At 38.7% G+C, this 13447-nt stretch overlaps 1 protein-coding gene across 1 annotated transcript in view; it reads left to right on the plus strand.

Annotated features, from left to right (window-relative positions):
• The first annotated feature begins 8359 nt into the window (after positions 1-8359).
• LOC140268219 (sodium channel protein type 5 subunit alpha-like) overlaps positions 8360-13447 on the plus strand; it is a 32007-nt gene continuing 26919 nt past the window's right edge. Inside the window, exons 1-4 of the mRNA XM_072362988.1 lie at positions 8360-8626; positions 9937-10055; positions 11245-11334; positions 12607-12735. Of these exons, the coding sequence (XP_072219089.1) occupies positions 8360-8626; positions 9937-10055; positions 11245-11334; positions 12607-12735 (605 nt within the window). The remainder of the gene's footprint in view (positions 8627-9936; positions 10056-11244; positions 11335-12606; positions 12736-13447) is intronic.

The raw sequence follows: 13447 nt of genomic DNA on the forward strand, positions 1-13447 counted from the left end.
GATGCTATATCCGGGGAAAAAAGAAAAAAGAAAGCATGCACACCTGGGCTTCATGGGTAATGTAGTTTTACCACAGTCCTTCACTTACAATTATCTTTCTATTTTCCATACCCGCTTATCAGCCACTGGGAGAAAAAGTTGTAAGGTTATTATCATTATTATTATTATTGTTGTTGTTATCAATAAAAATTACTTTTGAGCCGGGGACCTGTACGACGTATGGGAACCAGTTTTGAACAGGGTTCACCGCAGTGACAGCACAGCCCAACACACATAGGATAAAATTAAATATTTAGAAAATGAAATCATTACTCCTATCGCTCTTGGAGGATGTCCATTCTTTGGTTTTATCTGGTTGAAAGAAAATTGGAAATATGACACAAAACTATTCAATTTACCAGCAGACTCTTTAAACTTTGGAAAATACACTTTGAAAAAAAGATTTAAAGGATTATAAGATTAAAAAAAAAGTTTACCAAAAATTACAACACTTGAGCAATGACGCAATGACGCTCAATTGCTAAAAAAACAGTCTTCTGTCATGTCTGTTTTTTTTTTTTTAATTAATTGTATTTTATTTCAATTAAAACAATCAAGAATCATCCAAGAGAAATGAGTCTGTTGTTGCTGCCATGTCTTTAAGATCTAAACCACTAGGGGGCGCCAAACACCCCGCCGGCGTTGGATAGTCTGTGGGACAAGGTCATCCAAAGCCGAACCACACCTCCAAGCACAAGGACACTCCCACGCACACGCACTCTCTTCATTAAGCTTTAAACCCGCGATAAAATGCTGAAGACTAATTGTGTGAAACGTAAATTTAGGGGCCATTGAAACAATATAAATATCCTTTTTTGGTAGTTGAATACATTTTAAAATCACGTTGTTTTCTGTTTCTGATCACCATGTAGAAGTGCACCATTAATAGTTTGAACTTTTATTCTTGCGTTCAAAACCCTTATCAAACGTTTACGCTCAGAAAATAAAACATGGCAAACCGCCAAAAGATTTTGGCTTAGACCTATTTGTTTATATAAAAAAAGATGTAATGATGGGATTAGATCAGATTACATAAAACAGCCTTTTGTGGACGATGTGGTCAGGTTCCGTTCCGTTTTCACCGCACAGAACAGCGCCTAAAATTCAATTGCGCGTCCCAACACTACTTGGTGATAGGCTCTAACAATGTCAGCTCCCCTCCTCAGCAGGTCAGTGTCCCTGTTTGCCATGTTTGAACGTGGCATGAAGCGCCCATTGAAGTGGTAATCCTCTGTGGTCCAGCTGCATCTTCCCTCCCTCATGCACTCTTTGCTCAAGGGCAAATTGAGGTGCGCCTCTGCCGCCGCTGCGCACTGCTGCTGAGAACAGCGCAGCATCCTCTCCAAGCTCCGCAGCTCGGGACTTTCTTGCTGTGGGATGTGTACAGAAGAGCCCCATAAATGGCAAGGAAGAGGAAAAGTTGTACATTGCACCCCTAAGAGCTTTAAAAATGTCCAGCACAGGGTGATTAGACCTCTGGTGTTTGCTTAGAGAACAGTCTTGACCGTTGAAACTTTGGATTCTGCTGACAGTTGCCTGTTCTGTTGATTGGAGTTTGGGTTCGTGATGAAGCGAAGTAAGCCTTGAATTGAGGACATGGATTTCGCACGGAGGGTTTGGCTGATGCTTCTACTGAAACCCGAAGAATTTAACTCTGGAAATGATGCTGTTAATCTCAGAGTTTCATATGTAAGTATCAGTTACTGTAAGGATTCATGTTGCTTGCAAAAAGTGTGTGTCTGCATAGACAGAATGAGTTTCCTAAATGGCTGATTTAGGACTATTTGTTGATGACTTGGTTTGTACTTTTAGAGGGTTAAAGGAGAACTCCATCCTTAAAGGAGAACTCCATCTTATAAAAAAAAAATTTAAAATTATTTTGTTAAAGACAGATTTAATCTGTAAATCAAAACAACCCCTGTTCCCAATTTGGTCATTTATTGTCATGAGTTCTTAATGTGGCAAAATCTTGTTTGCTGGCTACCATGAGTATGAAATATGATTAATGGCACATTATATTATGATATGTACAGCGTATCTGCATCATCCAAATGCAGTGTGACATTTAAGATCCTTCAAATAATCTTCTCTGACTAAAACTGATTGTCAATCAGTTCATTACCTTTGTCACTGTAATAACTTCAACATGCCAGAGAATTTGTAGCTCTATACCTTCTATAACCCACAGTGATTACATTGAAAGGTTTGTGCCAAAGAAGTAGGTCATCAGTTCAGTTCCAGTGCGATAGGATCACAGAATGACGCTGTGAGAGGGCGAAGAACACGTAACACAATCCCAAAGAAGAGAAAAAAGGCTCAAGCTGACCTCTGACAAGTGATGCAACTTCTTCTTCTCTAATGTATTAATACAGCTTGCAGTTGTTGGTTGCTGGGCTGTGCATAGTTTCAGGTGCACACTAAGATTATATATACTCTATATTTAGTGTGATGTTCCTGCAAGCAGTCTAACACCAGAATTAAACCAAGGGGCCGATATTTGGCTTCTGCTGAACTTGATGGCAAGGTTGACGAGCCATTTATTTGAGTCATGTGGGCTGGAGCAAGGAAACAGCTAAGACATTCAGGGCAGGAGGTCCCGGAGAAAATGATGGAGTTTGATTTGTGATGTCATAAGGAGAATCTTTCATGGATTCAGGGTCAGGAATGAAATGGCAGACAAAGTTGTCTTTAATGGATGGTGACTGTAAATACAGAGCAAAAGCATAGTCTGTTGTCCACATAATACAAACATTTAATGTTTCAGAGATAGAAAATGGCAACATAACAGAAACACAGAGCTGTACCACCTTATTATCAATCAAATCAAAGGGTTTACGGGGGGGGGGGGGGGGGGTGCGCTGGATGATAGAATGGCCTAGTGCTTTATGTGATCATATATTCTTTTTTAGTCTAATTTGAATTTATCAGTGGGCATATGGTGTCTGAGGATGACAAAAAGAAAAAACGTGAGTTTGGATTACGCCTGCCTCTTGTCTTTGGTAAATGCTAAATGCTGCACCTCCAGCAGAATAGACCAGAAATCCAGTCCACAGGCCTAAAACTCTTAGAAGATCTCTTTTTTATTTTTAATACTAATGCGTCGCTCAGAGCAGTGAAATGTGCGACGCAGCACTGAGGGATGAAAAAATCTGTAGAGACTGCAGTGATGTGTGAAAGTATGATATCCAGAACATTAGCCATTACCAGCAGCCATCTTGATTGTTTACAGAAGTGCCTCAGTGTTGTTGCTTATCAAACCTGCTCCGTGTTAGATAAACTGTGTGGAAACTGTTTGAGTGGGAAGGGGGCGAGATGCATCCTTCCAGGGCACATGAGACCAGAGCTCTGAGAGCAGTCCAGTTCATAGCTCCTCTCATTCCGTGATATTTCGCTGTCTGTTGTAACTTCTCCCAGAAATTTCTGCCACCATTACTGCAAAACAGATAAACTTTTAAGAACTGTTTTTATTTCAGTGAAGTGTTGTCTTTTGTCAAAGTCTTAGTGTCATTTCCACCTTAAACTTTATCTCAAGCATTTCAGTATCTATGTAGTCATCTTGTTTAGATGTGTTTTTTATGTATCTATGAATATAATACCAACCACAGAAATTGAAAAACTTTCTAGCCGACTTATTCATAATCAGAAATCTCCTCTTTTCAAGGAAAATATCAACATTTTTGCTTTTCAGAAGCATCAGAGTCCAAGATGTAAATATCCCAGATAACAGTTTTCAACATCCCAAATAACAAAGAGAGAGGCTCCTTTTTTGACTGAAGGATCGGTTATCTCTTCTAATATTTATTTAAGGACTTATTGTAGTTCCTACCTGTGCTGTATATGAGGGTCAGAAGACACTATTAATCACCATTTGGTACCAAACAACAGTTTTTGTATTTCACTTTGTTGAGTTTACTCATAGATCTTGTATTATTTGTCAGGGATTTTTTAGTTTTCTTTAAAAGTTATCATAGTTATGGAGGCAGATCTTTCATTCAGTAATGAGAGTTCTGGGTTATGTTCTCCTTATTACTTTTGTATCAGAGTGAGACCCCAATAAGTATCATGACTGTCATTGTGGAGCTTTCTGGCTGTACGTTTGATCATAGTAAACAAAACAAGGCTGAGAAATGTTCATAAAGTTTGTCCTCATGTCCATGAGTTTCTTCTCAGTGACATCTTTTCCCTTCTTATCTGGAGCACCAGAAATCTTTCTCAGGTGCCTCCTGGGTTTTTCCCTCGTCGGTCTTGCTGTAGCCCTCCCCTCTTAAGCTCCAGTCATTAGTGGCTGATGAAGAACGCATCATGTGCCATTACACATTACCTGAGGCTGACAGAATGAGTCCGTGTTGTGGGTTCTTGTTCAGAGTGGGCTTGAATGTAACAGATTTTCATGTGCATTTAAAACATTAAAGCTTTAAATCATCAAGCAACAGCGTTGTATGAATCAAACTTTAGTTATGTAACCAACAATGAGGTTTATTTTTTGTATATAGATAAACGCCTGGTGATTCTAAAGTAACTAAACTGCTGGTTTACTCTTCAGGACTTGTTAATCTCCATCAAAAGCAGATCAGTAAACTTGTATATCATTGATGTTAAAGTAAAAAATTGCAACAAATCATCATTTTAAATGATATCCTGCATTAACACTTCCTCCTTCTTTTGGTCTACGGTATTACTGACTACTCAGTGCTTTTTTCTCAGTGGCACACATTCAAAATCCAACACACTGGAGTCAACATGAGGATCAGAGTTTTGCCGACGGACACTTGAACAACTGGTCTGGGGGCCGGGAATCGAACCACTGTCCTCCTCCTGAACCACAGCTGCACAGTTTACTGTTGTCTGCACCGTACACTGTAAAATGATATCTGACGAGAAATAACTGAATACTGCTAAGCTAATTTCTTATCAGTAACTAGCATACTTACATTTCAGTTTTCAGTTCTGATCATATAAACTAGTCACATTACAGAACCCTTATCACATTGTGTGTGGCTGCTCATGCATGTGCAGATCATGAGCTCTGCTCTACTTTCATTCTAATCATCTTCATTATTTGTGGTGCTGATGATCATGTCACATCTGGCTGTTATGGGAATTAAATTTGAACTAAAGTACCTTTTTTTCCTGTTATTTCCTCCTGCAAGTGAGCTGGCATGCAAAACAGCCCTGTGCATTCGGGCAGATTTTCTCTCCATGCATTTAAATGTAGATTAATTTTACAGTTCAGTTGTGTAGTCAACAGACTGGGTCATTACAAAAGCTTTTAGTATATGTATCACTCCTTTTATAAAAGAAATGCCGTGTTTCTCAGATTGTTTTGACAGAGATATGACATTGCTCTGAACCTGGTTTATCTGCTTTATGACTTTGCATGCAAGCCTCAACCTCATTGTGACTGCAAATTGGAAAGCAATGGGTTTATTGTATCAGACGAGCTGATCTGAGATTGACGAGGGCCAAACAAGCAGATCAAGAGAAAGCAGATAACTAGCGTCTAGCTGGATGTGTGAAGGGATCAATGCATTTCAGGACAGGAGGAGATGGAAGACTCAGAATGAGGTGATATTTAAAGGATGCAGTGGTAGTTCTCTGTCAAAGGGGGAACATGGAAATGTAATCCTCTTTTTGGAAAGCTCTCCGAGTTTTAAAATATTACACTGTCACTGGATCAAATAAGGGAGTGAATTTTTGTTAGCAGAAAGCCCTTTAGTTTTGTCTTTATTGAGATTAGATAGTCGCTTTGGTGTGTGAACAGATGACATGCAAACTGTTTTAAGCTTAGTCCATAGAAATGTAACAACAAAAGCAATAACAACAAAAGCAGATGTGCTTATCGTAGACTTGAGATTTTTACACATCCAATAGAAAGTTTTAAGTGGTTTGAAATGTATGTATAGTTCTTTTGCACTTCCTCTTCCTCTTGAGCAAATTGCCTTAAAAGTCCATCCATAGAGTTTACCTATGAGAATGATGCAGATGTGCCATATTTAGACTTTGGATTGAACACACTTTGTAATTCTGTCAGCTCAAAATGTAATAATACTTCTCTATCACAAATAATCTGTCATTCTTTGATGCAGTGAAGTGAAACACTAAAAACTGGAATCACTAAAAACTGGTCACAGTACTGGAAACTCAAGCTCTAATTCAGTTTTAGAGACACAGTGTAACCAGTGTGGAAGAATAATGGAAATTATTACAACAGCAAAAAAGGAATTTATTAAAATCTTGATTCCACGTTACTTTCATCAGTAGGTCATATTCCACTATATAATCAGTAGATCACTTTAGATATTGTTTCTTTTCTAAAAAATACACTATTGCCAAGAGTATTTGCTCATCTGCCTTTACACGCATATGAACTCAAGGGACATCCCATTTCTTTTTTTAGGAAACACTGCAACTTACAGGTAAGGGGGTCTTGCTTAAGGACCCCTACTGGAGGTAGTACCATTTGTGGTATTAGAATGTGGAAATTAGGCTGTAAACACTTATATTTTGTTTATACTCAGCTAGTGGTCACAATTAATATCTGAGTAATTGAAGATGCCGCATCAAACTTCACTTGACAAGCATTTTTATTTCTAGTGACAGTGGTGAGCACAGGTTAGATTGAATGAGTGAATGTGGCCTTGATTAGAAAGCATTAGAATTTGGAGGGACAAACTGGCATCGAGTAATGTTTGGACAGAAAGGAGCTTCATTCTGTGTCCCCATGAACACATTCCATTAACATCAGAAGGTCATTTTGGCTTCTAGGAAACACTGTGACCATCGGTAGCTGGTTGTCCAAGATTCCCTCTTTTCAGGAGCATGAAGTGTGCCATTATTAAAGTAGAGCTGGTAAAAAACCTCTGACTTAAATCCATCTAACTCAGAGTTCAGTTTGACTGAGCCATTTGGTTTAGATTTGCCTCTGGAGCCCCCTTCAGCACAGTCTCCGTTAAAAAAACTAAGAGGCAATCAAACATTTGACTCGAGTATTTAGAAAAAAGAAAAAAAAATCTCACATGGAGATACATGCAGTTCCTTGATAAACACTATATTAATTCATTCTTGATAGGATTGTTTGGCTTTTATTTCTATTTCTTGATTGCTGTGTTGATGAATTCTAATGGTGTCACTGAACTTGATCAGTGCATTATTGATTATTACAATATGCATTATTCTAAATTTCCACAGAAACTCCTTCATGTACTGGTGGAAGTCAGTACATTCAGAATTAAATCACTCTGACACTACTTTGCATTCCTTTTTGTTTCTTGAAAATGAGACCGTATCAGTTTTTCTTTCAGTCTCTCAGACTAAAATCAGCTACTATTTGCTTGAATCATGAATGCTGGAGTCAGAATTGGCCAAATTCTCACAGAAGCTTTAAACACATGGGGGCTTGTCTCCCAGGCAACAACGGTGGATGTAAGGGGAACCTTTCTATGATGTGCTGGATGTTTTGAAATTGTTAGTGTGAGCCCAAACAACAATCCTTTCCCAGACTAGTGGTTCTCAACTTTTTGAAACACACAAGCCCCCTTTGAGTTAGGTTATTGGTCCAGAACCCCACATATCAGAGACATGTACATGCTCACTTTTACACTGAAACATTGAATAAAATCTATTCTGACTCAAAGTGCATCACTGAAAACAGTGATGTAATGTATAATCCATTCCCCAGTGTAAAATAACTTATCTTTATTCTATCTAGTCTTTTGTCTACAACCATCTGTCGAACCCCAACAACATAAACCTCCGACTCCCTTGGGGGTCACTTTCCCAAAATTCAGAATCATTGTTCTGGACTTTGCTAAGTAGCTTTGTTGCTTAAACCCAGCTGAACAACAGTATTTCTTTAGACCGCCATCTAAAAAAGTACTGTACTGACACCAGACGAACCCCAGTGTCCCCGGCTAAAGTCTGGTAACATCAACCACAATCAAATTTGTGCCGAAAGCAAAGTAGCTCTACATTACATCCACATGAGCTCAGGCCAGCTTTGTCCTTGTAAACACTTTGCTCCACTGGTTGACATCAATCCACTGTTAATCTAAATTGTGGACAAAAGCAGAGGGCTTTGAAATCAGTCATGCCAACAACTGATGCAAACAAGATGTTGGTCAAAGTTGAGCTGGTTGGTAATTTGACAGAAGAAATCCAAGAATCTACATCCCTGATTTTCACAAGTGTGCAAGCTTGAACTCACCATTTATTTTCATGAATTTTCTCACCTTATTCCATCTTTCCCTTTTCACCGCATCCACTTCTGTCTCCCCCCCGCAGCTGTGAGTAAATTCTAGTACAGAACAATCAGGATGAAAAGATGGCAGCCATGCTGTTACCAACGGGTCCTGATGGCTTGCGGCGGTTCACTCGCGAATCCCTGGCTGCCATGGAGCGGCGGATTGCGGAGGAGCAGGCCAAGAGCTCCAAGGATGGCCACGAGGCTCAGAGGAACCAAGAGCCACCCAAACCCAGGATCGACCTGGAGGCAGGCAAGCAGCTGCCACGCATCTTTGGCGACATCCCTACAGAGCTTGTTGGGGTGCCTCTGGAAGACATTGATCCATTTTACTACAAGAACCAGAGGGTGAGAGCTTTTGTGTGGGAGACAGAACTTGCGGAATAGCTTAAATGGTGTTGGTGTGTGTTTTTATGTCTTCACAACATGTAATGGAAAGGAAATTTATTGATGCCCTTTAACCTTTACATAAAAAACAGGAAAAGAAAAACTTGTGACACTGCTGCATTTTGTACAAACACATCTGTAATGCAAATTCTTGTAAGACTGGGCTGATTGTTTCATATCGAACAAACTCACAGCTACATAACATGACAGAACATGCTTGATATTTAAGCAAATGTCCACAGCCTTTGCTATTAAACACAAAGTATTGCCTCAGTCTTCCTTGATCAGACTTATTACAATCCAGGATTGCATGTGTCAGCCTGATAATGCTCACATAAACCTGATGAATACTCTCCTATTATCTCCTTTACACGAACATTACCTTGTTTAACTAACATAAAAAATTAAATTAAATTAAATTAAAAAATTAATTTAATTTGTTATCATTTTAAAAATAATTCAAGATAATGGATTACTTTGAGCGTTAGTGTTTACAGAAAAGCATCAAGTAAGCTTTGATGTATAGTTCCGACAAATCATTTTACCCACATTTAAAGAACTGCATCTAAAAACTGTTGAGGTTGCTATTATACAGCTTGATTGTTGTTGTTATTTTTTCTTTTTTCCGACATGTTGAATGATATACATACAACTTTTCTTTGGACTTGTGAACATTATATGATAGTGATCCTCCAAATTAGCTGAAGTTGTCATTGAATGTCCTAAGCGGTTGTTTGGAGCCGCTTGCTGAGACATGGGCCGTGCGAATGCATCTCTTTAGCTCTCTAGTGGATGCAGAAATAGGATTAACAAGTTTTGATTTGCAGAGCTGGTAGATCAGGCTGCCGCCCATTAACGGAGAGATAAAAAAAGGACATGGCAGCCATTCTCAGGGTCTCTTTGTTTTGGCATGTGATGCTCTGCTGGATGGGAGGATTATCCAAAGACGGAAAAAATATTTAAATAAATGCCACATCTGTTGTGGAAACAGTCAGCCTGCTTTGGAGTTGCCTCCATTATCTCAACTGGCCTCCCTAGCTGGAAGTGGAAGTTAACACAGATGGCAAACAGAGAGACTGACTCAACACTGCAGCTATATTGTCATCCCTGCTTAGTAAAGAAACAGCCGAACATCTGCTCAGAGCTGCTGTTGAGTTTCCCTGCAGGACAGAAAAAAAAAGTATCTTTACATAACAGAGGAATGTATTTATATAGTGTGATGTGATATTTCTTTACGATAATCAATGTTTTTGTTTCTGTTTCCTTTGCAGACTTTTATAGTACTTAACAAAGGGAAGGCCATCTTCAGATTCAGTGCCACATCTGCACTTTACATACTGAGTCCATTTCACTTCATCAGATCAATTTCCATTAAAATTTTAGTCCATTCATATCCTTTTTGATTACCGAGTGTCAAACAAGCCTTTGTTTAGTTTGTTGAAAGATGGTATTGTGTTTATGTATGCACTCTATATTTATCCTGGAGTAGACATAATACAATTTTTTAAACAGTTATATTAAGACAGTCAGATATTTTTGAACAGTTTTTAAGTCTGAGATGATATGAAGTTTAAATTGTGAATCAGTTGTCTTTAGAGGGACTAGAAGTTCCTGCCGTTATTTCAGCTTCATAAGATGAAAAGTTTAGATTTCATTCCTTACATGTAATACAGTCAGATTTGGAATATTGATCAATAGCATACATCTTTATCGAATATTTCCAACATTCAAGCACTTTTTCAAAACAGTTCTTAACCGTATTCAGAATTTTCCAAAAATGTTAAAGATGTTGTGTAAAGTGTAAATGGAAAAATAATGCAATGATTTGCAAATCTTATATACCAATATTGTATTCACAACAGAACACAGAAAACATAAAATGCTGAGAGGGAGACTTTTGACGAGCTCATGAAAAATACGAGATAATTGGACATGGTCATGTTTACCACTGTGTAGCAGCTTCTCTTCTTTCTAACAACAGTCTGTAAACACCTGGGAACTGAGGAGACCAGCTGTCTGACCTTTGGGAGAGGAATGTTGCTCCATTCTTCTATGATACAGGATTCTAGCTGCTCGTGTGCACGTTTTCACTTCTTTAGCATCCCCATGCCATCAAAGACGCAAGCTTTTCAACTAAGCGCCGATAACAAGCTGGATGATTTTCCTCCTTCTTTGTGTGCATGATTTCCAAAATAGTTTTATATATCAATTGCTCTGACCACAGGAAAGTTTTCTGCTTTGCCTCAGCCTATTTTAAAGGAATGTTGTCCAAGAGAAGGGACATTTTTCATGAAGTAGTAAAATTTGCCTCACTTTGAACATTTGATGTTTTCTGTGTTCTGTTGGGAATAAATCATTATCTTGTGGGATTTATAGATCATTGCATTTGTTTTTAGTTACATTTTACACACTTTCTAAAAAATAGGGTTTGCTCATTTGCTTCATTTGTATTTACTATAGTAACGTGAGGTTATTTGGTCAATGTTGAGCCTATTGGCCGTATTTCAAGGGATTATATCATAAGTACAAGTTATTTGACAGTAAAATTGTTGCATTGTACTTTCCTTAACCCTTTCCACATTGTTCAGCTATTTCATAATGTTCACTATACTGACAAACTGTTTCTTCATGGCCATGTCTGATCCGCCAACGTGGACCAAATATCTGGAGTAAGTAAATACCTTTTCGCAGTTCTTAAGCTGTTATCGGATCCTAAACTGTGGTACATGTGTTCTAATATGGAGTTTGCTGGGGTTTGTTGCTTTATTAGTGACTACTGAAGAAGTAGTTGACATGTAAGTATATAATGCATGTGATGTTTACGGCACATGAAACGCCACTTTGCATGCTGCAGAAAAAAATGTGCTGTGGAATGGAAAAAAAAGCATTTAAAACATCTTGAGAAGTTTCGTTCTGTGCATGATGTTCGGCATCAGTGGGTCTCACTAGCATGCAATATTCTGTCTGCAGACACAGAGGCTTTTGTAATTTTCTTTTTGCAGCTTGTGTAATTCACTTCTGATGAATGAAAATGCTTCTTGCTCAGGATGTAAATAGAAATAGATAGTATTGATTTTTTTAAATAATTTTAACAATATAATCAGTTGAAGACAAAATTCGAGGGATGACCACTCTACTTCTGGAGCTACAGGCGTTAGGGGGGTTAAAGCAGTCACAGGTTGAGAGACAAGGTATAACCTAAACAGTTCACCAGGTCAAGACGGGCCATGCACGCTCATATCTACAGTCAATTAGCTTCATATGCATGTTTTTGGACTGTGGGATGAAAACCAGAGTACAAGTAGACAACCCATGCAGGAACAAGGCAAACATGCAAATTCCACAAAGAAATACGATTCAAACCTTGGACTTTCTTGCTTTGCAGGGACAGTACTAACCGCCATGTCACTGTTACACTTCCAAGATCCATCTTAACCCTAAATACAAGAATTACTTCGCATTCATGTAGCATACGCTTTTTTTTTTCCAATCAACTTATTGACTTCAAAGCAATAAAAACATTGGGATGCATCATGGGCTTGAGGATACTTGTTGACTAGAGCAGTTGGGGATTGCAACAGCAGTCCTGCAGTTGAAGAGCAACCACCTCACCTCCTGAGCTCCAATCTTCTACAGCATTTTAGGCAGCATCCTAAATGACTCAGCTTAGCTTGAAGACTGAAAAGAAAAGTGGCTCCTGGGGGTAGCTTTGCTTACACTTGGATCTTTGTTGTCTCAAACTGCTTCAACATGTCACTCCATATTTTGCACGTAATCTGCGAGTGCATCAGTCCCCCATTGTTATATTTCTGCAAATCATTTTGTAATTTTACATCAGGCCTTGCTGTTACTGTTGTGATTCATTTTAAAGCTAAGCTTTGTTCCTGTGCAACATCAAATTCAGAGCTAAAGCTGCACATTCTGTCATCGATATTTTCCAGGTACACATTCACTGGCATTTACACTTTTGAGTCGGTAATAAAGATATTTGCGAGAGGATTCTGCATCGTGCCGTTCACATTCTTGAGAGACCCGTGGAACTGGCTGGACTTCATTGTCATTGTCATGGCGTGAGTAGCAATATCATTCATAATCCATAATCTGTCTCTTTTGCAGTCTTTTAACCCCAGGTGAGGCTACGTTGCAATGTTGTGTGTGCTTGGAAATACCCAGAGAAACAGCTGAAAAAAGAATGTCACCATATTTCAGAATTTGCTGTCTGTCTTGAAGGCTGTTTATGTGCAGCCTGTACTGATAGCATAAAAGAGAAAATCCTGAGAAATTTCTCAGTTATGTCATCGTCACCATGAACCCGTTGTTACCAGTAAAGATGAATACAAAAGATAAATGTTTTGTGGTTATTTGAATAGCTGTGAGCAGCAAGCCTTTAGTAAAGGCTACAGAGCTGTGTGAAATGACTCAGTAGGTGTGGTGCAGGTGGCAGATTAGATGGATGACCTCTCCATGCTGTTGGATTGTCTGAGACAATCAACCTGATGGAACGTTCACTTTGTTTGAAAACAGCAAGACAAAACTGCTTTAACCAGACATAGACACAATAAAAGCAGTCATAACTCTCCTCGATTAATTGATTTTTGATTAATTATAGTTCAGTCAGGTAAGTCATTTGTCATTTCATCCAACAGGTACCAAACACATTGTTTTGTTGTCACTAAATCATGTTGCTCTTTGTAGGTGAGAGGTGAAGAAGCCACAGAAAATGATCAACCAAATCTAAGCTGAAAATAGACAGTTTTGGTTCACCGATGGCTGTAACATTAC

This window comes from Leuresthes tenuis, unplaced genomic scaffold, assembly GCF_036924035.1.
Source record: "Leuresthes tenuis unplaced genomic scaffold, fLeuTen1.0.hap1 SCAF_14, whole genome shotgun sequence".
NCBI classification, from domain to species: Eukaryota; Metazoa; Chordata; class Actinopteri; order Atheriniformes; family Atherinopsidae; genus Leuresthes; species Leuresthes tenuis.